Source organism: Hippocampus guttulatus, chromosome 19 (genome assembly GCF_054856545.1).
Source record: "Hippocampus guttulatus isolate MCC_2025c chromosome 19, RoL_Hgut_1.0, whole genome shotgun sequence".
Taxonomy (NCBI): Eukaryota; Metazoa; Chordata; class Actinopteri; order Syngnathiformes; family Syngnathidae; genus Hippocampus; species Hippocampus guttulatus.
Window position 1 is genome coordinate 6,254,722 of NC_141279.1, and position 27,600 is coordinate 6,282,321.

A 27,600-nucleotide genomic window follows, 5' to 3' on the forward strand; every position below is an offset into this window, starting at 1 on the left:
GGGCGGCTCGGCGGGGTTTCACACAGCGTCCCCCAATATGTTTGGGCCCCCCAAAAAGTCTTCCCAATTCTCCTCTGAGATTGACACTCCTGTACAGTATAAATTGTTGTCCCCAAAATCACCACAAATGTGTTGAATTTAATGAAGACAAATAGCAGTGGACTGTATAGAACAGAGACTGGCGTAACAAAAACCTTACAGGTTGTATGGCAGTTTTTGACCCTGCAAGCATGCTGATTTATGACCCCTAAATACAGACTGAAAATAGATTTGTGACTTTGAAGGCAAGTAGTCCATAAAAGACTTCCATGCTTTTCTGGCCTTTACAGGGCAGTAACGAGAATTTCAGAGGCTCCCAGGGCATGCGTCCACCCCCTGCAAACTCAATGTTTAATGACCCCCCTCCCACAACTGAGACTGGCATTATGTCAGTGGCCGTAAAAGACAAATTGTCGTCAAAAGTCATTTTGTAGTTTAGTGTTGATGGTGTCAGCAGCCATCCTGGATCTCAGCTGACTTGGTGTGACAGGTTTGGTACACCCTGGACCCTGGATTAATGTTTTTTTTAAATTACACTGCATTGTAAGATGAGAAGGAATGGCAACATCGCTAGAGGGGAACTTTATTGCTGAATTACCTCGTTTTAAGAGTGCAGAGTGCTTGTTTTTTTTTTTTACTACTAGGTACACGTTAGCATGTTCGCACACACTATGCAAAATCAAAGCAAGGCTCTCTCAAATTGCAGGAAGCTACTTTGTCCCCCCCCCCCCCAACAAGTCACGTTTCACAGCCATGCATTAAAACCGCTATTCCGTTTGAATACGGACAAACAAACGGACGCGTTCAGAGATCGTCGGTCTCTCCGTCAAAGGGGATGGCGTCCAGGTCCATGTGGATGTGCGTGATGTCCTCGTTGCACACCCAGCCGATGGGCGTGCGGTTGAACGAGGGCCGTGAGCTGATGTCGGCCTGTAGGGAGGGCAGAGGCTCGAGCTCGTCGAGGTCGGCGCCGAGGTCGGGCAGCTCAAACACAGTCAGCTGAGAGACCTTTTCCGCCCCGCCGAAGGGCAGCGCCGTCCTGGGGGGGGGGGGGGGGGGGGGGGGGGGGGGAGCGGAAAAAAAAATGTCGTGAAAATAGTCCAGGGACACCAGGATTAGGACAGGTGCAGGACAAGAGAAGAAAAAAAATGAATTGATTAACAGGTGGGTCCCAATACTTTTGTCCACCTAGTGTCCTTTAAATGTCATTGTACGCCTGCTGTGGTTCCTAATGTCACCGCCCGCCCCCCCCCCTCCCCCGCACTGACCATTAAGAGCATTAGGCGAAGATCAAGGGATCACATTAGCTTTGAGATAATCACATCTGGGCCGAACATGTCGTCTCAGTGGGAAACCTCATCACTGGTGCATTTGCGCATCCCAGAAAAGCCTCCCGAGTTAAAAATAATAATAATAATAATAATCTGTTGTCCTAGCAATGCATACAAATCCGTGCCAATGTAAACAATGACGAAGAAATGTTATTTCAGGGTGTACCTGTTGAAGCTCTTGTACTGAGGGAAGTGGACTCTGCCGGGTCCAGGCATACTGGTTCTCATGGTGGCCGTCAGCTCCTGGTTCCCTTTCATGGCCCGTTCCCATGGCGACACGTAGGTGCGAACGTACTCCCTCCTCCTCCTCTCCTTCTCGGACTCCTTGTCCACCACCTCGTCCTCCTGCGCCGCTGAGGACGGGCAATAAGACAAAAGAATCTGTATTTTCTCCCAACATCATCAAAGTAACGCTGGTCACGAACGCTTTATTGGTCAGTCTACGTGCCAATCATGATACAGAGCACCTGTGATTGGTTGATGACATCACATTTGTTGTTGAGAAAAGCAGGTGATGTAAATCTGAAGTCTCACCTTCTTCCTTTGGCATCTCAGGCTTTGGAGGGACAGGAGGAGGTGACATCAGAAGGTTCTGCAGGTTCTGCTGGAGTACAGAAGAGAAGATTCAAGTCCCCGCGACCACTCGACTTGTTTGCCGCGCCATGGTTTTCTCCCACCATATTCTCGTTGGTCGTGATGAACTTGTCGACCCGCTGCTGCCTCTTGCGGAACATCTTGGAGCCTTTGTTGGTAAGTAGCGAGAGCTCCTCAAGCATCACATCTTTGGGGGTCTTGATCTTGGTGCCCAGGTCCAGCTCGGAGGCTTCGGGGTCAGACTCATCATCTGACGGGCAGCCGAGGGACGAAAACAAACTCTTGATTTACTTCTCAATTCATTTGAAGCTTTTTGATTGACCTTACGGGATCCAACGTGAGACAGCCGCGGATATTCAAAAATGTTGGACGACATGAAAAAGATTTCCCTGCATGCTAACACTGATACAAGATACAAGTTAGCGTAGCATGGTGATTTGGATTTAGTTTTGTTGTTTTTTTGGGTTGTTGAAAAGGAACTCATCCGGTCCCACGATTTTGATGTAAATCCCGCAAAAAAACAAACAAGAATTTCACATCAGGCTCAATGATCGTATTTGCTAGCATACAGTCCTAGCCTAAACAAAATGCTAGCACAAAGTGACGTACTCCGCACTAGCGTAAATGTTGTTATAGCTTTAAATTTAGCCTTTGGTGATGCCACATAAAATAATTTTTGGAATATGATAACGGCACTGTCGATTCCACGGCGGCATCGGCATTGTTCCCGATAAAGTATTGCGAAAACCTGTTTTGCGACGTTTGAAGATGTGGGCTTGCGAAACCACGGGGAACGCTAAAAATCAGTAGGTCAGGGTAATCAGACAAACGGCCCCGTAGGGGTTGGGGAGGGGATGTCACGGTTTGGTTTTCATGCTCGGACAGTGGGAAATCCTCACCCATGCCGCCACACTCTCTTTCTGAGACGGATGTGATGGATTTTTCCGCTTCCTATAAAACGGGGAGTTGGCATTGCAATGCTGCGGAGAGACATTCGCCGGGGGGCTCGTAAATCAGACCTGTGCAAGTGGATGTCTGTTGAGCGTGTGTATGTGTGTGTGTGGGAGGGAGAGAGAGAGAAAATAATTGAGGCTGCTGAGCAAAGTGAACTCTCCTGTGGGGATATTGATTTGAGCGTTAATTCCGAAGAACGTGAAACCGGAGCTTGACTGCTGACTGGGAGGAAATCGGACAGACGGGTGGGTGGAGGATGGCGAGGGAGAAAGGGGGGGGGGGGTGTATTCGTATAAGGGGTTTTGAGTCTGACGGACATGATCGAGGCACGGGGGGGGGGGGGGGGGGGGGGGATAAAAGGGCCAACAGCGACAAGAGATGATGGATGGATGAGTGGGCATTAACTGGAGCAAAATACGGGGATAAAGCGGGATAAGCCGCCGTGCGAGCGGAAGCACACAAATGTTGTATGTTGGCGCAGATGTGATAACAATAAGAAGACGCAAAGTGACAGCAGGTCACAACCTCTATTGAGCCAAAGTACGGATTTTATCGATGCCGTAGCACGCCGCTAGACAAAAATGACACCCAAAAAAAAAAATCTATTCACTTTTGTGTGTGTCTTACCATTCTGGCTGATGTTGGTAAAGTCTGTGATGATCTTGTTGGCCTTCTTCCTCTTGTTGGATGAGGCACCACTTGCCACCGACATGGCTAACTACAAAAAAAACAACAACAACAAAAGACACGTGTTGAAGTGAAAGTCTTTAAGCGTGTTGTTTTGCTTCCCTGTACTCATCCATCCTCTTGTAAGAGCTAAACGCATTTGGAGACGAGCATTTAAAGCAATTAGAGAAACACACCGGGAAGTAAATGGTGGCCTTGACTCCTTTTGGAAGGCAATTTGTCGCCAGTAACAAGTAGCCAACACTTCTTAAAAGGACTTTAAAGTTTTGTTTCAACCAGCTGGTACAGGCACAGACACGTACAAATATAATAAATTGATCCATTTCCTTTTTTATAAATGTACCAAATTATTCACATAATTGCTCTTATCTCAAATCATCACATTTTATTTTAAATTGATTCTTTTTCTTGAATCAAAAGGAATCTCAATGATGATATGAATGGTGTGCTGGAGGGTTTAAGTGAGCGGGGGGTTGGGGGTGAGGGGACATGACCATGACGGATTTAGCAACATGGCACTGTTTGACTGGCAGTGAAATGTGATCCAATTAAGGGCGGTATGCAGCCACGGCGTAATAAATAAAAGAGCACATTGGTGACGATAAAGTTGCACGACAGCCACCGGCTTCTTGCCAGCTCCGCCATGAGAACGTAAAGGACGCTGAGTGCGGCAGCGGCGCGCGAAGCGTGCAAGGCCCTTTGCCTTCAGGACGCTAATTCCCCAGCCGAGGCCTTCGTCTCCTGATGTAGGATGGCAGTGCGTCGCCGATGGAAAGCAATTACGTAAGGCGGGTGGGGGGGGGGGGGTCCCTGTTCGTGGTGGAAGGGGCTCATCCGCGGGGAGGGCGCTTCATGTAATTGCGTTTTATCTCTGTAATTGAAGCCATTTCCCAAGCCTGGGATTCAGCTATCCTACATGTTCACGTGACTGAAGATGAATACGCCGTAATGCCTGCTTTTGATTTTTTTTTTTACAGGTGCTTCTCTGCAATATTCTGGTTGCTGCGAGGCGCGAAGAGGTCCTGTTACCACATCAGCCCCTCGATCACACTTAACACCCGCCCACCCACGATAACCCGCCTGTTTTAGTGCCAAGAGAAATCTTGGAAGGGGACAGCTGAGGAGGAAGTAGGTGGCATCACGTCAGCGCATTCCCATATCAGCAGCATCCTCCAGAATGCCAACTAAAAACTCCTCCAAGGTGAGTTAACGTTCTGTCCAGGACGCCTCCATTCTCAAACTCCAAACATGGTGGCATAGATGCATCAGGAAACGGTTATCTTTGCTTGAGCGGTAACGAAACTAGTGTCATTAGGAGAGCTCGGACTCACACCCAAAATCCGCGTTGGCTAATCGTTTATCATCTAAGAAGTGAATAGCGAACCAACTTCAATGGGTTCCGGTGGGGCCGGACGGTGGGGGGGGAGTTGTCTCCTCCAAGGCCTTGCCAACATTTGCTGACAACACAAATCAAATGCATCTGACTGTTAAAAAAAAAATCCTCTCTTGAATTATTCAACAGCACCGATTGCATCGGTGCCAGATCATCCACCATGCAGCAGCGCTCAAGTCCTCTATAATCCACACAAACACACGTCTTACCCAAGACTTGACGTGTAAAACACAGGAGGTCGATCAGCTCCCGCAAGGTTCCCGCAGGAGAGAATTTTCCCCACCAGACTGAAGTCCTGGAGTTTTGTGTTGTGCCAGCGACTCTCGTCTTGGCCACCGGGGACGGAGTGAAACCTTATCAGGAGGTTCACTCCTGAGCTGTGAACATGTGTCCTCCTGTGGAGGGTGTGAAAGAGGGGTGGGGGTGGCCCAGGGGCGTGGGTGTGTTGTTCCAAGTTCAGAAGCCGTTTACGTATGATGTCCAAGGACCAACGTCCCAATCGTCACATGCCAATCATGAGATGTGAATTGATCGAAAGGATAAATGAAAAGAGCTGCGTTGTCTCCTCAAAAAGACCATCTGTTATTTCCAGAAGGTTCTTCCGGAATGGGGCTTTCCAAAAGTTTTACGGCGCAAGGCGCACATGACAAACTGAAACACAGACACTGAAACCTCTTGAATGTTTATTTTCATCTTTGAGAGCATGAATGAATCAACGACACGAAACTGAAAACGGGTGCGTGAGGACAGGAGCTTTTTGATCGTCATGCGAAGGGGCAGGATGACACCCCCCCCCAAGCCCTCTGCTCTCAATCACGCCGTGAAAAAAAAAAACATCGGAATTAAGAGTTTAACACTGTGCCAAATAGCCGCAGATTAACGGCTCCAGAAATAGGTGAAACCGGCGATTGTGTGCAGGGCAGCGAGCCGTGAATGAAAAGGGAAGAAGAGCCAAGCGCTTAAAAAGTCGTTTGAGGGAGAAGTTACAAATTGTGGAACGTGATGTCTGACTCTCCTCCTTGAAGCCTTCTTTATACATCCACTTATGGTCAAAATCTGAGTGTGTGTTGCTGAATCAGAGCAACTCGCTGCGTTCACAACTGTCGCGCATCCCCATTCACAGCCTCCATTCACAACTTTGGGTTCTCGCTTTGATTTTCATAAATCCCGTTATGAGGGACGTATGGTCCCAGATGAGGTATATTTTCTCTCTTCTGAGCTCGGGCCCTAATAAACAGCGGGTGCGAGGTTCTTCACCAAAGGCCACAAGCGGGCTTGTGTCTGGGCAGAACGAGTGAGCTTCAAGTGTCTCAACAGTCTTACACTGCCCCCATGTGGTAGAGATGGAAATAATTCACAAGATGAAATTATATTTCATTCCACCATGATACTTTGTGTGTTGCAGGTTCTTCAGCCGCCGGACCTGTTTAGACCAGACGAAACTTGGGTCTCAACTTTCCCCCGGACTTGCCCTGATCAACAAAGCGTCTTGAAACTTTGAACAAAGTTGGACTCACGATGGCATTATGAAGGTAAATACTGGTGGGGTTGAGGGGTTATTTATTAGGTTTGAGTGCCGTCACGAAGTTCAGGGAAGACTCAAGTTCGCCACCTCTGAAAGCCTTCACCTCAATATTTCATAATATTAGAAAGAAAACAAAAACAAAAAAAAAAACAACACAATATATTGTTAGATAATTACAAGCAAGCTTGGACTTGGCATTTCTACTTTGAACGCTCCGACAACACGAAGTTCATTGGATCTTCTCGTATTTCGTTCACCTTCCAATCAACAACTAAAATCTGTCTCTTTCCACATCCTCCGCACTTAATTCAACATCATTCCGCTGCCTTTCGAAGTAGCTAATCCTTTAATCTCTCTCTGGTACATTTGTTCCACCACCGCGTTGCCTTTAAATTTTCGCAAACTGTGTCAAAATGGCCAAATCAAAGCGTCTGCCCCAACCGCCTCCCTTACAAAAAGAAAATGGATCATTTTTGCTCGTGTTGCCCGTCCAAACTGCTCTTGAGATAAAACACGTGTCCGCGGACATGAAAAAGAATGTTACCAAACTCAAAACACGTGGACTTCCTTTTAAAATCAAATGCTTTACGTTCAGTGCAGACGAGAATGTTCAAGCTCAGTGCGCGGTGGAGCCGGGGCGCCACACGCAAGGCTGCAGGCCCAGGTTGGAGGTGCTGAATCTGGGTCGAGGAACCCTGCTGTACTGGCTGCCGGTGGATGCCTGCCGGGGGCCGCCAGGGGGTCCAAGAGGGCTCAGATCTGGGGCGCTTTTGAACTGCCTGTCAGCTCGTTGAGGCTGGGGATGGGAAAACGTGGGGGACTGGACTGCATTTGAAGGCGATGCGAAGGTGGGAAGCTGAGGGAGCGGAACTTTGGGCGCGGGGGGCGGCGGAGGAGACGGCGGTCCCGGGGACCACTGAGATTGGTACAGGGTAGGAGGCGTTTGAGGGTGCCGGGCGCTTTGTGGTGGCGGGGAGACAGCGTCGGAATGCCACAGTGGTTCTCCGAGAGTCGTGGCTGATCGAGGGACGATCACCTTCAGGGCAGGACTGGTGGCCTTTGGTGGGGGTGTGGAAAAGCGTTTCACCTCGTACACTCGTGCCGTCTTCTGAGGACCACCTCGCTGCTGCTGACCGGCGAACGAGTCCCGGGGCCCCCCATAGGTGAACAGAGACGAGTTGAGCTGGTAGGGCTGGTGGTTCGTGACATCCACCTGCTTTTTGGCACCTTTCTTCCCTTTGGATCCAGCCGGTGCTGACTTTGTCACCTCCGCCTTCTTTTGTGCTTTGGGGGGGCACGAGGGTGACAGGAGAGGATTGTAATTGATGGGAGGAGGGGCACGGATGTTGGAAGAGTACTTCCAGGTGGCCGGGAGGGACGGCGTTGGTGAAGGCTCCCTGGTTTGGGAAGGAGAGAACGGTGCCGGTGCAACAGAGGGACTCCGCTCAACAACATAGCGATCCATCCGGTTCTGTCGGCGGGCGAACAACTGACCCCCTTTCCCCCCCAGCTGAGGTGCCTGAGGGGCATGCGGTTTCGGGGCCACGGGCGGCGGCCCGCTTCCCCGCTGAGCCTGCATGAAGTTGCAAGCCTCCGCCCCCAGCCGCATCCAGTCCTCCTCAGGGCCCGACTCGTGACCGGCCTCACCGCCCGTTCCAACGCCTGACTCCGCCCCCGCTGTTTTCACAAAGCGGTCATCCATGTTTTGCACCATGGACATCAAGGCAGGGTTGGGAGACACATCTTTGCTCCGGATGGCGCTGAACATCGGCTTTTTGTTGCTGCGACCGCGGGCGTCATGCAGGATGCCAGTGCGGGCAGCTGGCACGGAGATGCGCTGTTCGCGAGTAGCCAGTGAATCTGAGGCCGGGGTTTGAGGGGGAGATGCAGGAGTCGTGGCAGCGGGGGCGTAGGGATGGCCAGCGGGGGAAAGCTGAGTGGGAGGAACCGTGGAGACTTGGACCTGGGAGGTGGGAGACACTCCCGGCGAAGGGGGGGAGTGAAATGGTTGCGGAGGGGAGAAGGGTTGAGCAGGCCGGGCTGCGGAACCTTGAGGAGCGACGAGGCCGGAGGGGCGCAAAGACGAAGGGGGCGAAAGAGCCGAGGAGCCGACCGAGGGAGCGGCGCCGTTGTTGCGAGGCGGGATGTAGAGTGAGGTGCTGGAAACCGCTCTCCTCCCATCCACTGCCGGATATTGAGTAGGCGTGATGGTCACCGTGGAGACGGCCGCTGCCGGTTTGGGCTGGGGAGGGCGGAACATCACGGAGGTCACCGACGGGCGGGGCGTCGCGGCGCCAGGAGTGTAGGGCCGAGCCGAGCGATTGAGAGCAGCGGAATTTAAATGTTGGTCAAGGTTTGGACTCGGACTGGGATTGACATGTGGGTTTTGATGAAGAGGGGGCGTCAAAGTCAAAGGGGGTGGGCTTAATTTCACACTGGCCCGGCTTATGGCGACGGGACCCCCATTGACAAGAGGCACATCTGGAGCTGAAGGCACAGCGGCGTCCGGTTGCTTCACGGCCTCCAGCCCGAACACCTCCAAGCTTGGAATTTGATTGACAGGTGCCTCGAAGCTGAAATGATCAGGCCCCGGGTGACCATTGCCAGCTGTCGGTGTGGCAGGCGGGCAGGCGGCGCTCCTCCTGTCCAGCAGGTCTAAGTAACCGCTGTCCCACGTGGGGTCAAACGAGGCTGAGAAACCCTCCTCGTCCACTTCGGAGCTCTGGATGGAGCTCCCGCCTTCCTCCTCCGTCTCCCCCTCGGTGCTTTCCCCCCCGTCCTCAGCCTTGCCGAAGCAGGTCAGCGTGTACTTCTTGGCTCTCTGCCGCCGTTTCTTGAACATAAGCACCCCCTTGGAGTTTGGGTTGGGAGCATCGGTCAGCAGCGAAGCGATGGAGCGGCATTTGGTGCGAGCTTCTTTCACCTGCTTCTCCACCAAACTCTCCCCGCGCTGCAACTCTGTGTAAGAACAAAGGAAAATGGAGGTCAGTACAGGGGAAAAAGCAGTTATGAAAGTCACAAGTATTTTGTTAGCAAGACTTACTCAATGTAAGATTTTTTTTTTTATTGTCTTAAGTATTGATGGCTGGTATCGGCAGCCTCCACGAGAGCCCGATACTTTAAAATAAGGTCGTATCAGACTAATAGTCTGATTTCTGTTCTATCAGGTATCAATACATACCCATCCCTAATCTGTAGTTGTACTTGGCAAAAAGTAGTCCGACCCCAAACTGGTTGACTAATTCCGTACGGTGACAGTGAACATTAGCAGTGACAGACAGCCGTATGTGTTACGGATTTACAAAAAAGAATTCCTGCTGCTCTTCCAACGATGAGCCACGCAGTCCACGATGGTTAGATCACAGAGACCGTTCTGTACACAGATGCTGTGTACAGTATGTCACCCCTGTTGAGTCTGACCCTATTTAAAACTATGATAATCTTTGCTAGTCTCACATGGATTACAAACAAAAATAATACAATCAATAAGTACGACACATAAAAAAACAAACAAACCCTATCATTGCTGACCAATGAAAAAACGTTTTTAAATAGTTAAAAAAAACTGTAAATAAAAGAAAAATATTTTTTATACAAAAACACGAACGTTGTTTCAAAATATAATTTTTAAATGTTTTTTTAATCACAACTGGAGCTACGTTCATGGATTTCATTGAAAAACAAAACAGAAGAAATTATTTACAAATAAATCTACAGCGAGGGAGACTGATTCTTTTAATTTAACAAATATCATATCCATATATTTGGACATATTTTTAATCACAAAATTTAGAGCGACATGCTTTTAATTGAACAGCAAAAAAAAAAACGTATTCAATATGACAGTTTAGTTCTATTTTGAGCACTGTGTTAGATGTATCCTGAAAGCTCTAAATATAAACATTAAATCCAAGGAGTGGTAACTTCAAAATCAATTTTAAATAATCAAACATTGATCTTAATATTTGATTCATCATCAGTGTCAAGACAGATGCTGCATTCACCATAAGAAGAACAGTGTTTGCATTTCCTCCAGTTAGGCATTTTTGGCTTACCTTTCTGTCGGCTTGTGTGTCCACCTGCTGAATGAGACGTCGGGTCCCTCATCTTTCAAGACTTTTTTTTTTTTTTTTGCGCACGTGTGTATGTTTATCCTCCCCCAGGCAATCCTACAATGCTCATATACACACACATACACACTCACGCACTGTGCCACTTGGAGGCACTTAGTAGCTGCTCTCTCTCTCTCTCTCAGTGTTAAAGACCTTTTGTTGTCTCTGTCCCGCCACCCAAAGTGACGCATGATGTCAAGCCACTATTCCCGTCCGCCTGACCCGCGTTAAAACACCTGTCATACACACACGCGCGCGCGCACATAGAAGCAGGAGACCCTCACCAGGAAATATTTAGGCAGCGATGTCATCTTTTTGGCCATGTCTGCGCATGGGAATATAATACAGTACGGTCGGGAGATGTGAGGCAGCGCTGGACGTTTTGCATGACAAACTAAAATATGTGAGCCGTACAATCTTTTCGCATTTCAAAAGGCCTTTTTTTTTTTTTTTGACCTAGTCCAACTCGACTTTAGAAACCAATGTAACGTGAATGTTAACATGATATGCATCCAGTTATAGATCATCGGGCATATGCTTCCTCATAACTTTGCTGACTCCCACCGCATATGCACAGCGCCACTCGACGCTATGGCCATCTGAATGTGTAACACGAGACATGGCGTGTCCCCCGAACGCTTCGTGCAATATTTTACCCTTACCTACATATACAGTCAACATTTTATTCCACATGAAGTCACAGCTATCAACTATCACAACAATACTGCCGAGAGGTGAGGTTGACACTTATTGGACACGTCAGCATCCCAAATGTCATCACAATCATGCATACTTATGATTTCTAGCGTACGGTGCATTCATGTGCCCCGCCGGTGTGGCTCTATAAATATATTTAGTGATGTGAAGAAGGCTGAGCATACGACAAAATCACCCAGGCCTGGAATAGAGCTTGACGTCACACTGAAATTACAAGAAATAGCCACTAGAGGACAGTGAGGTAACATCAAATGTGGTCTATAAAATTTTAGGCCTAACCCCCTCCCTCTATCTCTCTCTCTTTTTTGTTTTTAATATGAATTGAGATGCAGAATTTTTAATCCTCTTGTAATATTTGTTTCAATGTGTTTTTGTAACCCCCCCCCCCCACTGCATTTATTAAAAAACACAATTTAATTTGTATGTATGTATGTTGAAATCCATACCGCAAACCCTAACACAGGCTATATGTGTTAAATCAATGTAAAATTGTAACCGGTGACGCAAACTTAAAACAGATTTGGCATTTATACTCACTGGCTTGCCGTGCTTTCTCCACGTAGGTGGCGGTGAGCTCCTCGCTCACGGGGCCCTGCTGGGGTCCCACCATGGGCACCAGCTGACTCCTGGACCCCAGCATCAGGGCCTCTTTGGCCCGCTCGGGAGATACCAGTGGTGGGCAGGCAGTGAGTCCCACATAGGCCCCCGCATCCTGGAAGCCGCTGTCTCCTTCGCCCTCGGCCTCCGCCAAGGTCTGTTCCGGGGTTGGGGTGAGTGAATGCGGAGTGACGCTGCTGGTTGGGGTGGTCCATCCCAGTTGGGGGGGTTGATAGATGAAGTCCTTGTGCGGCACGCCGTGCCACTGGCCCTGCATTGGTCCTCCTGATACGTCATTAGCACTCTCATAGCTTCAAGACAAACAAAGGAAAATGGTGAAAGGAAAAGAAACAACAGAAAAGCTGGACTGGTTGTATGAGCTTCAGCAAGTGGGGGAAAAAAACATGACTCACGTGCATCTTTTTATGATAAATTGGCTTTTGGGCCATAAATGCCCCGTGAATTCGGCCTCGGCACAAGTGGCGAAACTGTCGTGATTACATTTTTTCTTTTTTTTTTAAATGTAACTACTTTTTCTTAGAGTGCGGTTATGGACCATGTAGCTGTCTGACTTTGACTGTGATCCTGCTCTCCTCTCTTCCTTACCCACTCATCTCAGACGTCTCCTCCTCTTCCCTCCCGTGGTTGTCGTAGCGAGCAGGTGAGCGGGCGTGAGGAGGCGTGCGGCGCTGGCGGCGTTGCGCCTGCGAGCGCGTGTCAGCATCGCTGTCCGTCTCACCGTAGTAGGCCTCGCTCCCCGGCGGCGAGGTGACGCCGCCGGGTGCGACGGAGGAGCTCACAGAGAGAAGCGGAGGTGAGCAACGAGCAGGGTACAGCGGGGGCCGTTTGACCCTCAGGTGCAGCGTGGCATTCTGGGAATCGATGAGGACCATGGCTTGGGCGTGGCTGAGCTCGGCGCATGAGTGGTCGCCGATGGCAACCAGCTCGTCGTGCTCTTTCAGCCCTGCCCTGCATGCTTTGCTGCGACGCCGTACCTGCACATAGAAACGCTGTTGAAATATGTCACTGTGGATCAAAATCACTCAGCCGGTGTAAGTGTGTGTGCAGGTATTTCTACCCTGTATCTGTCCACACACACACACACACACTTGCACTCATCTTATCAATTAGGTGCAAAGATGAGCATGTTCCCAGTATTTTGCCTTTATCAGCAACGCTGACATGTGCAAGGACAACTCCATCTGAAGTGTTTCCAATTTATTTTTACACACACACACACACACATTCCGTTGATCTATTGGCACACAGCACATGTGAGCAGAATGAAAAAGTCAGTTTGAACAGCTGCATCGCCCGTCTGGACCAAAGGAGGGCATGCCTGTCATTATATGTTGCCTGCATACCCAGAATAAAGCCTTTGCGGGAGAAATCAAATATGTCATGAGAAAAGGCGTAACATACAAGAAAATGTATATGTGACGTGCGTGTGCATGACGTGTCTTTATCTTTGTGTGCGTAAACAGGAGGCCGTTTTTCCATGACTGGCTTCCAGCTCCTCTTAAAGGTGCTATTCTTATCCTGCAGCTCTGTCACCCACCATTCCCCGACCGGGCTTATCTGAGGTATGCGCCACCCCCACCCCCACACACGCACATTTCAACAGCTGGATTCACACACATTGATCTGTAGCGTCAGAGGGCGGGAGCAAGGTCACAATCCAAATGTTCTTATGACAGGCAACACAAAAGTCCTTTTGGATGATTAAGCGTCATTTCAGACTGGCATGACTGCATAAAATCTAATGTGCGTTCATTATCTAAGGTCGGACAGCTACTACGTGCCTCAGTTAAGAAACTTGAGTCCATATCCGATGTGTGTCTGACTGTTTTGACCCATAAACCCGTAAATGAATCGCTCAGGGGCACAGCGGGCATGGCTCAAATAGGACAGCGAGTTGTTTTGAGGAGCACTTGATCATTTATTTTTCAGTCTCGTTGAGAGCAAATGGCTCGTAGGTCCTCGTCGCATTAATAGTGTGTCTATACCGGGCGCCGGATCGAGGACGGATACTATTTTGACTCACTGCATGTGGCTGAAATGGAAAATAGCCTTGGACTTTGACAACATAACCAGAAGATACCAAAAAGGCAAATAGCTTCTAAAGTTATTTTAAAAGGTCATGTTACTCTATCTTTGCGACAACTTACTGTTTTGCGCAATCACCCTGTTGTGAAAAAGGACTCATTAAAACAACTAAGCTCAGAAGAAACTCTGAACAAATGTGAAGGTTTTGAATCAATGGTATGTTCATACGGTCGTACCTTGATGTCACCTGACTCAACATGAAACAGATAATTCCAAATTGTGCATTTAAAACAACGACTTAGGTTTGCCTTAGGAAGTGCGCTTAACTTAATGTTAACAAACAAAGCAAAACGTAACAAGTAACCTGATGCATCGAATAAGTGTTGCTTTTTACAAAAACCGATATTTTGACATATATAGCAATTGTCACAGGCATAAATTCTTCATCCTCTGTGAAGAACCACTAATATGACTGCTGCTTCCTGAGGTGCTATGACAGTCCCCAGGTCTAACCATAGGTCAAGATTATAACGGCAGCCATAGCACACACAGTGTCTGTTGAACTTGAAGAAGAAAATGGGCCAAAAATGATTCAAGCTTTTATAATTTGATGATGTGATTCCAATGCATGTTTTCATTGGAATTGACATTCTTGCTGACTGAAATACCTAACATTAGCTTTATCGCATCATTCCTCAAGTCATTTTTGAGCAATTATGATGTTAGGCTAATATTACAAATGACTGACCATCACAAGTCAACGAATGACCACCATCTTTAGTAGTGCATCTAAAATGGATGACGGTGCCATACCTTTGCCACCTGTAGAGGCTTCTGCTGCTCCCTTCCTCCCTGGAGCCTGAACCCCCACGGCGAGCCCCCTGAAAGGGTAACCACAATCTCCTCCACCACCATCGATGCACCAGGTCGTTTTCAATGTATGTGTGTGTGGGAGAAGGTCTTCGCTTGCTCACACTTTGCCAGTGTCCAACGGCACCCAGCCCAAGTGAGGAAGGAGAGGCGGTGGGGCCTGGCTAGCTTGCATCTGCTTCAGTGGGAATGCTTGGTTGGAGGGCAGGCACTTAGGCAGTGTGTTGTGTGTGTGTGTGTGTCTTCATCATACCCTTTTATTCAACACATGCCATGTCACTCTGAGAGGATGCTTGCTCAGACACCATCCAGAAATAACCCTTCCCACCCACGCACACACACCCGCACACTCATACAGCCGCTTAAGCGAGGAGGGGGGTTCAACATGAGTGGGCCCCGGGTAGCGGTGGGTCTACTTTAAAGAATGTCACTGGGTTTATTGTCTTTTTGGGCTTCCTCAGCCATTCATAATGCTGTAAATTGGCCGATTGACTCTTATCACAATTGGATAACCTTTTAAAAAGGTGTATGTTTTTGTTCTTATATGTTTCGTACTGAAAAAGTGAATTAAAGTTTTGCATTGGATTATTTTTTTAACCAAAGCAACTATATTGTGTTTAATTGACAGTGACGACGCAATATTACTTATAGTTTGTTTAATACATAAATGTATTTAAGTATAATGTGACTACTTTGCCACTTCGGAATTAGATGAAATTAGTCCCTGCAGGCGGAAGTGGCTCCGCGCAGGGCGGATGTGGACGTGGCATACCGCTGCAGCACTTCCGCTGAATGTCCGCTTCTCACCCCAAGAAGGGATTAGGGAGAAACACACGGGAACGACATCCATTTTTCCTTTAGCCCCCCTGTCGCTTAGCCTATTTACGGTTCGCTACGAGCGCAGGGACGCCTTACTATTCACAATACTCTGGAGGTAGGTTTTGATGTGAAAAAACGCTCAAACATGAGCGTGACATCCACGTCCGGCTTTTTTGGGGCCATGTTAGAATGCTAATGCTAATTAGCGTGGCTAAAGTAGCTATGGTGTAAGCAACTGGATGTCACTTAGCTTTAGCTAGCGCGCTAGTCTGCTAGCTACGGTGGTGATATGCAGACAGCTGATTGAAACACCGCTGTCATCAGCGACTTGGCCGACACTCAAAAGTTAGCCGCCCACTCTCCGGGCCGTATTACTTTGGACTTTTGTTGAGTCAACAGTGTTGTACTTTGTCCTAGGTCGTCGCCAGTAAAGGTAAAGTGTGATATCTTGTGTTTGTTGTGGCTATGGTTCGGTCACGTTAGCCCGGCTAGAGAGTTAGCAATGCGGTAGTTAAACCAGGACGCTGCTTACCCTGGGTAGCGTTATCAATTAACTCCACACAGGATTTACTTTTTCAGCCACTTCACTTGACAACGATTTAATACGGCCCAGTGGAGTAATTTTTAATTCAACACAGCCTCAAGTGTCACAATCGTGTGTCACTCGCTACAGGCCCCGTCACGATAAAACGACCATCGCGGCGATTGTGTTTCTCGTCGAAGTTGAATTATTTAAAACTGCGCTCGTTTCTCCTCTGTCTTGATAGATGATACTCTGTTGTAAAAGTTAGGCCTCCAGTTAAAAGGCCTAAATGTCTGCCACTCGAGTACATTTGTTTGCTGAGTGACTGACATTGAATCTAGTGTCATGAACGTGGCCATAAAGTTACCCATCGCTTTCTTCCGGGACAAATGGACTCATTAAAATTTAACAAAAAATAGTCAATATTCTTCTGAGTAACCTCATGATCAATTGTCTGTATTAGGTTGAATAAAGTATTGTGAACCATTGGTTAGTACATCTGTCTCGGTGCCATGTTTGTGGTTCGATTATTGGCTCCATCATACATGGTAGGTTCACTGAACCTATAATATGCAGTTGTGTGCAATATTGTGATTCAGATGCCTTATGTAATTTACTCATTGATGCATGATCTGTGAGGGGTAATGTAAGTATAGACAAACAGGGACCCTATTGGAGTTAATGAAATAAAATATACACTCTTTGGATGATAAAACCCTCCAGATACTATTGCCGAACGGACGGAAATGCTGCTGCCATTGTTTCTCTCTCTCTCTCTAATTATAATAATTGCATATCTTACTGGTGCAGCTCTTGTATACACGACTTGTATTCAATCGTGATGCCACTGTGGTTTTGTTTGGCCAGGAAATATGAAGGGCATGCAATGTCACGGGAATGTGAATTCCCATTACAGCAGTTTCGGGTGTGTATTCGAGTCAAAGCAAATAAAGGTGTTGTCACTAAACTTATAAATATTAGCATCATATGCGCTTCAGTTTGGAGATGGTTAAACAGTGTCTTATAACTGCTATCTATTTAGTGCCAAACAGTTAATGATGTCCCCATGTCGTTCAGATTTCGGGATGAACTGAAGATGAATGTAAACCAGCACACTCCCATGGCCTCTCCTTATGGCCAGCCTCAGCCTGGTTACGGGCAGCCCGCCTTTGCATCCTTGGACACCGGGTACCCGCCCCCCTACGCACCTTACAATAGCCCTGTGTCAGCCTACCAGACTGGAGAGCCACCACAAGGTAAAAACTCGACACACACGTGGCTAGATTTGATATTTGTAGAGGTGTGTCGGGGGCCACACAGAAAATTAAATCAAAAGAGTTACGATTATAATTTTGAGGAGAAAGAAAGTCCAAATGTCAGATATGTTGTAATTTCAAGATGGGGAAAAAAAAATCTGAGTTGGATGAATAAAGCGCATGATTAATTATGATGCATGGTTACGGTTTTACGCTTTCACACCTGTCAACCTTGTTCCCACGATGCTAATCACAATCTGAGCTGCCTTGACGTGACTTGATACTTTCACCCTATCGTGTCCTCCTCCCATTATCAAACTTTTCCCCATTTTTCCTCGCTTGCATTTCAGGTTATTCATCTTTCACCACCTTCCCCTCTAAGGCTGTGCTAGCCAACCCCATCTCAGAGCTCTCCTCTCCTCTTGACCTAGGTAACGCCCTCCTCTGCTTCCTTTCACTTTGCCATCATCCAATCCTCTCCGTAACTGCAGGCGCTTGTTTTTCCCATAATTCGCTCCACAGTAGCAGACTTAAGGGTCATCCCCACCCCTTTTTTGTTTGTTTTTTGGGGTGAATTGAATTTATCCCCATCTTTCAGGTCACGGAAGGGCTCCTCCCACTTCAGGGCCACCGCCGGTATCAGCTCCTCAAGCGTACAATCAGTATGGGGGTCGGCATCAGAGCGACATGCAGAATGGCCCCCCACCTATGACACAGGCACCCGCAAGGTGCTGGAGCAGATTTTATTCTCTCAATTCGCTAGTTTTTATTAAAAGGTGATCATGTTCTATTATGTTTTGTGTTATTTGCAGGCCAGTTGTGTCCCAGTCATACAACCAAGAAAGGGTCAATCTGTCGGGACCACCCTCTTCTTACCCCCAACACTACGGATCCCAGCCCGCAATGTCCCACGTCACCAGCCAGATGAGCGGCATGCAGATTAACTCAGGGCTGCCGAACACCGCCGGGCCCGGATATGGTACAAATGCTTCCAACAACACTCCGGGTGGATCGATGTAGTTTCCCTCGCATGCAAAGGAAATGCTGATTGACGCATGTTGCCGTGTGTGTCTCCTCAGCACCACCTCACAGCTCCAAGCCTCCCGTCAGTAATTCCTTCTCAGCCGCACCTCCCGCCACCTACACGCAAGCTCTGCCCCCAGCGTTGTCCGCGCCCACTCAGGCGCCGCCTACTGCTTCTCAACAGTACTACGGAGGCCCCCCTCCTTCCTCGCAGCCGCCATTCAATTCGTCTCTGCCTCCGACTTCTCAGCAGCCTTTCACCCCCCCTGCTCCTCCTCCCCCATCCAATCAGCCGTCCTTTGCTCCTCCTCCCTCGTATTCGGGTCCCCCGCCGGCTCAGGCTCCCTCCCCATCGATGTCGCAACCTCAGCAGTCCTTCCCCCCCACTCAGTCTGCCTTCTCCTCAGCCCCTCCGGGCTCTTTCCCTCCAAGAGCGCCCCCTCCCACCTCCTCTCAGTATCCTCCTCCTCCGACGTCAACCCCCTCCGGGCAGTACCCGGGCCCCTTGCCGCCTCAGCAGCAACCCCCTTTCTCGTCAGGTCCCTTTCCTCCCAGACCCCAAATGCCTCCGACGTCTATGTCTCAGAGCAACCACTTGCCTCCAGAACCACAGGGCCCGCTCGGCCCTCCTGGACCACTGCAGCAAATGCCCCCACCCCAGCATGTTATGCCAGGAGGGTACCCTCCCCAACAGAATGGTGAGCCAATTGACTGAAAGACGCTGTAGCGACACGCAGTTCATTTAGTCAGCTGCTGAGTATCAGGCATCTTTTTGATGTTCTTTTTTCCACCCCCAGCAAAATATTTTTTCTTTGGGTTGGGGGGATAGTATGTGCATGCAGCCAATCTACAAATAATTTCCAAATGTTGTGTAGCAGCGTTCCTCCTGGAATGCTCCATATGAACTTCAGCTGTTCATACTGCCCCACCTGCTTTGAGGTGCATTCAAGACACGTGTTCATATCGGTCAGACTCAAGTTATTTACCGCTAGCTTTTATTTCCTGAAGTTTACCGAGGCATGGCGCTTATTTGTGGACAACACTACACATGTACACTGTGCACTGATGCTTATCTGTTTTCTTTGTTTGTCTCTTCAGGTGCATTTGGGCAGGTAAGAGGGCCTCAGCCCGGTTTCACAGGCCCTTATCCTGCCCAACCGAATTACGGCGCTCTGGGACCAGCACCGGGCCCCGCCCCATCGACACAGAAAAGACTGGACCCAGATGCCATTCCTAGCCCTGTAAGAAGCTACAAACCACTTTTCACATCCATGCAAACTCTCCTGCCACCGTATTATTTCTCTGTACTTGCGCATGTTCGGCAGTAGCAATAATCTCTTAACAGCTCTACTGACCAATGTATAAAAATAACAATTCTTGCAACATCTCGCTGTCTTTTCACACTGCTGCTCCTTTTTGGGGGTTTTTGTCTTTCAATCTATGGTGTTGATTAATTGTTGTCCTGTTTTGCACAATGTTGCCGGACAAACTCTTTGAATGTAAAGCAAGCGTCGGACATGCCGACCGTGCAGAAATCAAGACATAGAATAGACCCAGACGCTATCCCCAGCCCAGTAAGTGTCCTCGTGTGGCTCTTCCTCTCGTCCCAGTGCTGGCTTTCCCAACGCATCCCCACCACCGCTTGACCTTGCACCGCCAGTTCCAAGCCACTATTTGCTTTTCGTGTTTTGGATCTCTCTGTGTTCACAAATGATTTTATTTTTAGGGACTGATCAGTTTTCTGAACCACCCTCCCCACTTACTCTCCATTCGCTGCATGTTAGTCTTCACTTGCATGCCCGCAGAATCCACCCTCTTTCCTGGGGATATCATTTTGTTTGTCGTGTCAACATTATTAAGTGCGTGTGTGTTAAAAAGCTGAGCGTCTGAGGATGTGTGTGTGTGAAAGGGATAGTGAGAGGAGGAGTGAATGAGTTATAGGCAGAATATGTGAGTGTGTCATAACGGTAATGTAAGAGGGCCTCAGTGTGTGTGAGTGAGAGAGAAGCGTCAGCCAATTGCTCTTCAGAGAGTCTGTATTTTGTCAAACCTCAAAGCAGGTCCCGACTAAGGACCTAAGCTTACCTCTTGCTATTAAATTGCTCACTGAGAACAGAGAGGAGTGAATGTTTTTGTCTGTGAAAAGAGAGAATGTGTTTGTGTTGGGGACAGCGCGTATTTATCATAAAGAGAATAGCCAGTGTGGCATGTTTGTTCAAAGTTGCCGTTGTGTGTTTCGTACATTTTTTTTCCTTCCCCTTCAACCTTTGTATCCATCTTGCAGATCCAAGTAATCGAGGATGACAAGGCCAAGAGCACTGAGCCGTTCAGCACAGGCGTCAGGGGTCAAGCGCCGCCACTGGTCACCACAGACTTCCACGTCAAAGACCAAGGTGAGACCTCCAGCATCCCCTGAGCTTGCTGTCACTCAAAAAATGTCATCCGTCATTTTTCACATTTGCGTGTTTGTAGGGAATGCCAGCCCCAGGTTTATTCGCTGTACAGCCTACAACATTCCCTGCACGGCAGATATGGCCAAGCAGTCTCAGGTGCCGTTGGCTGCCGTCATCAAGCCCCTCGCCACGCTGCCGGTGGATGAGGTCAGCCATCCTCTCGCCTCTGTCCATGCTTACCAAAGGAGTGGGATTCTTGTTTTTTGTGCCTGTAATAAACAAAACATGTGAATGTGTTTTATGAGCACAATTGTTTGATGATATGCAGATGCCGCCGTACCTGGTGGACCACGGCGAAGGAGGTCCCATCCGTTGCAATCGCTGCAAGGCCTACATGTGTCCGTACATGCAATTTATTGAGGGAGGCCGTCGCTTCCAATGCGGCTTTTGCTCTTGTGTCACAGAAGGTGAGTTGGTGCGTGTTATTGGGTTTAATTCGGGCTCATGATGTCCTTTGGGTGTATGTGTGTGTGTTTGTCCAGTTCCTCCTCATTACTTCCAGCATCTGGACCACACTGGGAAAAGAGTGGACTTCTATGACAGACCGGAGCTTTCGCTGGGCAGCTACGAGTTCCTGGCTACCGTCGACTACTGTAAAGTGAGTCCTCTCTAGTCTTGCGACATCCTCAAATACATAAGTCACTCACGTTGCTCTTTTGTTTCTAGAACAACAAGATTCCTCAGCCTCCAGCCTTCATTTTCCTCATTGACGTGTCCTACAACGCCGTCAAGAGCGGCATGGTCGGCATCGTCTGCCAAGAACTCAAGGCCCTCCTGGACCGGCTGCCCAGGTAGGTGCTCATGAATGAATAGAGAGTGGAAGGAATACAGTGAACCTGAGGAAAATCACGTCCCTTTTTGGCAGAGTTAAGAAGCCAGAATGCGGCACAGCTTTCTCTCTTTCGAAAATCAGAAAGGACACACATTATGGCTTTATTCATTTAATATCCCTTCACATCTAAACAAACTAAATTTGAGGCTACAGGCCAAGGACAATTCAATTTGTCGACCCGATGACAGCTCTGCACTCTGATCAGAGGAAATTTGAGGTGTTCCAGGAATGCTTCCCGGCAGTGCAGGAACAGGTCCAGGGAAAGCAAAGCCCTTTTCTTTGTTGTTGACTTTATTTAAGCTGACCTTTCCACTTTCTGGCTCAGAATGGTCGCTGAGACAACTTTTCCAGGAAAAGTTACATGTTTGGCTCCATACACGACTGCAAGGCAGATTTCTCCACAACGAACAGAATTGAAATTAAATATCGATCCAGACTCCAAAGATGTCCCCTTCCACATGTGTAGGAGAGTGGCCCTGACTCTATCCAAGCTCAGGTTTAAAATCCTGTCGAGATGCAGATAATTCACTTTAGATCACACCAAATAGACATTAGGAGCTTTCAGACCTTTTGTTTGTGAAATTTTCTCCAAATGGATCTCTTTCAAGTTTAGTTGAATACTCCTCTTTTAAACTCCAAATATTTCCCAAACTATGATCCTGAAAGACTTAAATATCATTTCAAATTCATCTTACAGCCTGGAAAAACACCGGTGATTCATTTCCTGCTATTCATTTGACTACATTTTTTTAGAGAAAGTCAATTGAAACAAATGTTTTTCAAACGCAAACAATACAGCCACAAAACCCTTTTCGATGTCTGATTTGAAGATGAGAGAAAAATACGTTTTGTTTCAGCAAGAGTCTGTCTCATTGTTGTCTTCTCCAGAGAGAACCCAGACTTGGACTCGACGGTGCGAGTGGGTTTCGTTACCTACAACAAGGTACTCCACTTCTACAACGTCAAGTCCAGCCTGGCCCAACCTCAGATGCTGGTGGTCTCGGACGTGTCGGAAATGTTCGTGCCACTGCTGGACGGTTTCCTCGTCAACGTCGGGGAGAGCCGGCAGGTCATCGAGAGGTGGGTGAGACGTACAAACTGCGGGTTTCCACCAAGCGGGTACGGTTTAGGGTCTATTCCAATTTTAATGGCAGAGGAAGGGGTCATCCATTTTCTATGTTTTGCAGTTTGCTAGACCACATCCCGGAGATGTTTGCAAACACCCGAGAGACGGAGACAGTCTTTGGACCCGTCATACAGGCCGGACTGGAGGCGCTCAAGGTAATTTTTGCCGGTCCAGGTGTTAGGGGCGGTTCTCTGCTGTGAGAGTGTAAAACTGGAAGATGTTCCTCAGGCAGCAGATTGCGCGGGGAAGCTGTTTGTCTTCCACACTTCGCTACCCATTGCCGAGGCCCCCGGAAAACTGAAGAACAGAGAAGATAAGAAGTTGATTGGAACTGATAAGGAGAAGGTAAGAAGTCCAGGATTTCCCTGACATCATATATAAATGCATCTCGAGATACCATGAAATGAAAGGTTGACTGACACGCAAGAATCTGAATCTTTGTTTGTAAATGTCGGTGGCCTCTCCAGTCTCTGTTTCAGCCTCAAGTGAGTTTTTACAACACGTTGGCCAAAGAATGCGTGGCACAGGGATGCTGCGTGGATCTCTTCCTCTTCCCCAACCAGTATGTGGATGTGGCGACGCTCGCCGTGGTCCCAGTCTCCACTGGAGGCTCGGTCTACAAGTACACTTACTTCCAGGTCAGACATTCTTCAGGCTTCATCCTGAACTGTTTCCTGCTGACCTTGTAGCATATTTAGCACCCAAGCAACAGGCTTGACCCTCTCGGAATGGCTGTTCATTATTATCCTTCTGCAAGTGTCCGTTAATTGCTGCTGTCAACGTTAACTTACAATTTCTATCTTTCCAGGCGCAGTCGGACCAGGAGCGGTTCCTGAACGACTTGAGACGAGACGTTCAGAAGCCGATTGGCTTTGATGCTGTCATGAGGGTTCGAACCAGCACAGGTAAATCTCTTGTTGTTTACAGTAAGCCAAAAAGATTTCGATTGTGACCGAGCCCTCCCGAGAATAATAAATCTGTGCATAAGGAATACGAGCGACAGACTTCTTTGGCTCGTTCTTCATGAGCAACACCACCGACGTGGAGCTTGCCGGGCTTGACTGCGACAAGGCGGTCACGGTGGAGTTCAAGCACGACGACAAGCTCAGCGAGGAGACCGGGGCGCTCGTGCAGGCGAGTTCTAATTCTTCGCATTGAAGCCGCTCGTTGTTTCTTTCAGTCTAAACTCGATTGCTTGCGCCCCCTGCAGTGCGCCGTGTTGTACACCAGCTGCGGCGGCCAAAGGCGCCTACGTGTCCACAACATGGCCGTCAACTGCTGCTCCCAGCTGTCCGACCTGTACCGCAATTGCGAGACGGACACAATCATCAACTTCCTCTCCAAATATGGTGAGCACCTACACTCTCACTGGGGGCTTTTTTATTTGTTTTTTTGCAGCCGTCAAATACTGTGTTTTTCTTTTTTTCCCACAGCTTTCCGCGGCATCTTGAACAACCCCACGAAGGCGGTGAGGGACACGCTTGTCAACCAGTGCGCTCATATCCTGGCCTGCTATCGCAAGAACTGCGCCAGCCCCTCGTCGGCTGGTCAGGTATAACCCTAAAATCTCCAACATGAACAAAGAAACGCACAGTCAATATGAATCTGAACTATTCTTAAACAATAAGTCCACTCATGGAAAACGAACCGACATCCTTCTACACCAGCAATGTTTTATTGAATTTTTTTTCTCTTCCAGTTGATCCTCCCCGAGTGCATGAAGCTGCTGCCCGTCTACCTTAATTGTGTGCTGAAGAGTGACGTGCTGCTGCCCGCTGCCGACGTTTCGTTGGACGACAGGGCCTACTTACGACAGCTCATCAGCGGCATGGACGTGTCGGAGACGCACGTCTTCTTCTACCCGCGCCTGCTGCCGCTGGTACGCCCCTTGATAATATCGATGCTTGGTGGGCAGGAAAGAGAAGAACCTAACAAGAGTTTCCAGTCTGCTTGAAGAATAAATAAATGATAAGCGCGGTCTGGACGTTCTTTTTTTCATAGATGAAGCTAGAGAGCGGCTCGTTGCCGGTGGCGGTGCGGGCGTCGGAGGAGAGGCTATCCAAAGGCGGTGTGTACCTGTTGGAGACGGGCCTGCACCTCTTCCTGTGGGTGGGGGCCAACGCGCAGCAGGAACTGCTGCTCAACATTTTCGGGACGTCCAGTTTCGGCCAGATCGACACGACAATGGTGAGAAGATGCCGGTCAGGGCCACTGTTTTCATTTTGAGTGTTTCTCTCCTAGAGTACACTCGTTTCCCTTCCGATTGGTAAACTGCACAGGTGTCGAAATGCATAGTCTCGTGAAATGAGTTCTGTATCTCTATGTATTTGCCATGCGATTTATTATTTTTTTTTTTAATTGAATGTTTCAGACGTCTCTGCCTGTTTTGGATAATCCTTTCTCACAAAGGCTCAGAGACATGATCGACTCCTTCAGAGCCCAGCGGTCACGATACATGAAGGTAAACAGATGCTGCCTTGGTTGTTCATTTCTGTCTTGCACAATATTACTCGATTTAGAACTGAAGCATGTGGCACCAGCCGGAATGTTATTCATCCAAAGTCAGGAAGTCCTGACCATTTTAGGATTGATTTTTGTCATTGCTCACTGGAAGCGTGTTGTGGAATTTCCCTGTTTCATTTTTGCAAGGTCAAAGTCCACAATTTATTATTAATTGTAACTTACTGCATTCCCCCCCCCCCCCCCCCCCCCCGCTTTCTTCTCTCCTGTCGCAGCTGATGTTAGTGAAGCAGGAGGACCGCTCGGAGCTCATATTCCGACACTTCCTGATGGAGGACAAGAACGCGAGTGGCGGCGCGTCCTACGTGGACTTCCTGTGTCACATGCACAAGGAAATCCGCCAGCTCCTCAGCTAGACACTGCCGCCGCCGCCACCACCATCTTCTCCTTCCCTCCTTTTTCTCCTCCTTCCTGTTTTTTTTTTAACTGAATAAACTCCTCATTGTGGAGCACCGCAGCTGGCAGATTACATCGTGTGTGTGTGTGTGTGAGGAAATGTGTGTGGGTGTGAGATAATCTGATGTTAATAGAGCTTCACTCCGCCTCAGATTGACTGCGGGGGAGGAGGATGAAGAGGAGGAGGAGGAGGGAAGGTGATGTATGTATATGTGTACACACACACACACACTTAACACACTGAAGAAAAATGTATGCAACGAGACTGTATGTATTGATTGACTAGCACTGACTAAAGGCTGTTTAAAGCACCCTTTCCCATACATGGCTTTTTATATAGAATCCAATCCCGTTATATCGGAAGTCTCCATAATAGCAAGAAACCAGTGGAATCAAATAAATGCTGTAACCTGATATCCGCCGCCCCCCCCCCTTTTAATCATTGCCTTATAGCGAGCCGCTTCCTCCGTTTGTGTGCGTGTCTGTCACTGTATTGAAAAATAAGTTCCCGTCAGCATCTCAATGGCTTTTTGCCTTTCATTCGGCACGCATTTAATCCCAAAATCTTGCGATGGTTAATTTTCGTTTTGACTAACCCATAAATGCCACAGTTAAAATGTTAAGTCTTTAAAGGCCACCAAAATCGAGCATTATCTCTAATAATTGTGGTTTCCAGGCGTACCTCACGCCGGGTCTTCGCTTTTACAGACTAAATTAGAATTTTCGATCGACACACAAAGGTTTCATGACGACCGGTGTGTTTGAGTGTACCCAATGAAAAGTCCCCTCTTTTATTGCCAGTGCTCGTTTAATTATGCCACAGGAGATGCATGACCTTATGTAAACACCCCTGTGTTGGATCGAATGAGGTTGTGCAGGAGTACCTAATGAAGTGTCCTCGATAATAATGTGATAATTAGCGTATTGCTCATCGAATAATGCCACAAAAACCGCATTGTCTTTTGTACGGTTCCCTTGGGTTAGGCTCCATGATGTGTACCGAATGAAATGTCTCAATTTGAAACTTGGAGGCAACCTCTCAACATTGCGTTTCATAATGCCACCAAAACTAGCCTTTTGTAAAGCAAACATTGGTGTACCAACTGAGGTGTCCACTTGGCACATGGAGGCAAGCGCAATAATTAGCATATTTTCATTTAATAATGCTATGAAAAAAAAACTAAGCCTTGTATTTACGGTAGGTCCCATTAGAGGTCTACCAAATGAAGAGTCCTCATTTCATGTGAGGAAGTGTACAGGTGGGGGGCCGTCCTGCGCTCTAATTTCTGCGCGGCATGATTAAAGCGTACGAATGGACCCTTGCCAAACAGTCTGTGTTTATATATAAATATATCAAATATATATAATCTGTACAGAATTCATAGAGAAAAAGGCTTCTAATCCAAATGTGATGGGTTTTGTTATTTTTTTTGGCCATCGCAAATATAAAAATTGTGGCTTTTACTAATGAACGGGGGTCAATGTCAAGACTGACTTATTTTGATGAGTGAGCGCGTGCGTGTGTCGGTCCTAGTGAACATTCTCTTGAGGAACAGAGGGACCCGCTAACAAACTCACCAAATTAAAGTCAAAATCACTGATCGTTCCTTTTCAAAAATTTGTATAAATGCGTTTGGTGTGTATGTGAAGCCCTGTGTTCCGTTAACTTGATTGAGCCAACGTCTTCACTGTAATCTTCATTGTTTTTGTTCCTTTTTCTGTTTTCTCCTTTATCATTGCTCTTGGGACTGCGAATAAAAAAAAAAATGCTTGTTTCAAAAGTGAAA

At 48.0% G+C, this 27,600-nt stretch overlaps 3 protein-coding genes and 1 long non-coding RNA gene across 9 annotated transcripts; 2 read left to right on the forward strand and 2 right to left on the reverse strand.

The window, feature by feature from the left end:
- Positions 1–5,364, reverse strand: myoz1b (myozenin 1b). The gene is made up of 6 exons (XM_086138397.1): positions 5,208–5,364; positions 3,546–3,636; positions 2,048–2,214; positions 1,905–1,971; positions 1,537–1,723; positions 1–1,078 (listed from the first exon to the last, which is right to left on the reverse strand). Exons 2-6 carry the CDS (start codon positions 3,628–3,630, stop codon positions 844–846), a joined length of 741 nt encoding a protein of 246 aa, XP_085994523.1. The 5' UTR covers positions 3,631–3,636; positions 5,208–5,364; the 3' UTR covers positions 1–843.
- On the forward strand, positions 4,651–13,430 carry LOC147189840 (uncharacterized). The gene is made up of 4 exons (XR_015104030.1): positions 4,651–4,806; positions 6,404–6,530; positions 11,916–12,122; positions 12,569–13,430. It is a non-coding gene; the product is annotated as an uncharacterized LOC147189840 (long non-coding RNA).
- synpo2lb (synaptopodin 2-like b) lies at positions 5,690–14,910 on the reverse strand. The gene is made up of 4 exons (XM_086138395.1): positions 14,809–14,910; positions 12,556–12,944; positions 11,890–12,260; positions 5,690–9,481 (listed from the first exon to the last, which is right to left on the reverse strand). The coding sequence occupies exons 1-4, from the start codon at positions 14,908–14,910 to the stop codon at positions 7,140–7,142; spliced, it is 3,204 nt and encodes a 1,067-aa protein (XP_085994521.1). The 3' UTR covers positions 5,690–7,139.
- Positions 13,475–27,600, forward strand: sec24c (SEC24 homolog C, COPII coat complex component). Of its 6 annotated transcripts, none has more exons than XM_086138391.1 (25): positions 13,475–13,532; positions 17,285–17,463; positions 17,814–17,894; positions 18,062–18,191; positions 18,276–18,442; positions 18,543–19,184; positions 19,585–19,727; positions 19,992–20,060; positions 20,771–20,879; positions 20,959–21,086; positions 21,208–21,346; positions 21,422–21,537; positions 21,606–21,730; positions 22,660–22,851; positions 22,959–23,052; positions 23,126–23,242; positions 23,365–23,535; positions 23,706–23,802; positions 23,886–24,031; positions 24,108–24,246; positions 24,331–24,449; positions 24,597–24,776; positions 24,899–25,084; positions 25,269–25,358; positions 25,633–27,600. In XM_086138391.1, exons 2-25 carry the CDS (start codon positions 17,304–17,306, stop codon positions 25,771–25,773), a joined length of 3,681 nt encoding a protein of 1,226 aa, XP_085994517.1. In that variant the 5' UTR covers positions 13,475–13,532; positions 17,285–17,303; the 3' UTR covers positions 25,774–27,600. The 6 variants fall into 6 exon arrangements, with proteins under 6 accessions (XP_085994517.1, XP_085994515.1, XP_085994518.1 ...); XM_086138389.1 differs by lacking the exon at positions 13,475–13,532 and adding an exon at positions 15,621–15,799; XM_086138390.1 differs by lacking the exon at positions 13,475–13,532 and adding an exon at positions 15,900–16,117.

What these genes read in the sequence shown, in the direction of transcription:
- myoz1b (XM_086138397.1), bottom strand. Translation starts at nt 3,630, where the DNA reads ATGTCGGTGGCAAGTGGTGCCTCATCCAACAAGAGGAAGAAGGCCAAC. An exon ending in TACCAACATCAGCCAGAATG is followed by an intron (nt 2,215 to 3,545) that starts GTAAGACACACA and finishes GCTGCCCGTCAG; the next exon opens with ATGATGAGTCTGACCCCGAA. An exon ending in TCACGACCAACGAGAATATG is followed by an intron (nt 1,972 to 2,047) that starts GTGGGAGAAAAC and finishes GTACTCCAGCAG; the next exon opens with AACCTGCAGAACCTTCTGAT.
- synpo2lb (XM_086138395.1), bottom strand. Translation starts at nt 14,910, where the DNA reads ATGGTGGTGGAGGAGATTGTGGTTACCCTTTCAGGGGGCTCGCCGTGG. An exon ending in AGCCTCTACAGGTGGCAAAG is followed by an intron (nt 12,945 to 14,808) that starts GTATGGCACCGT and finishes TTCTATGTGCAG; the next exon opens with GTACGGCGTCGCAGCAAAGC. An exon ending in GAGACGTCTGAGATGAGTGG is followed by an intron (nt 12,261 to 12,555) that starts GTAAGGAAGAGA and finishes TTTGTCTTGAAG; the next exon opens with CTATGAGAGTGCTAATGACG.
- sec24c (XM_086138389.1), top strand. Translation starts at nt 15,621, where the DNA reads ATGTGGACGTGGCATACCGCTGCAGCACTTCCGCTGAATGTCCGCTTC. An exon ending in CCGGACTGGAGGCGCTCAAG is followed by an intron (nt 23,053 to 23,125) that starts GTAATTTTTGCC and finishes GATGTTCCTCAG; the next exon opens with GCAGCAGATTGCGCGGGGAA. An exon ending in ACAAGTACACTTACTTCCAG is followed by an intron (nt 23,536 to 23,705) that starts GTCAGACATTCT and finishes CTATCTTTCCAG; the next exon opens with GCGCAGTCGGACCAGGAGCG.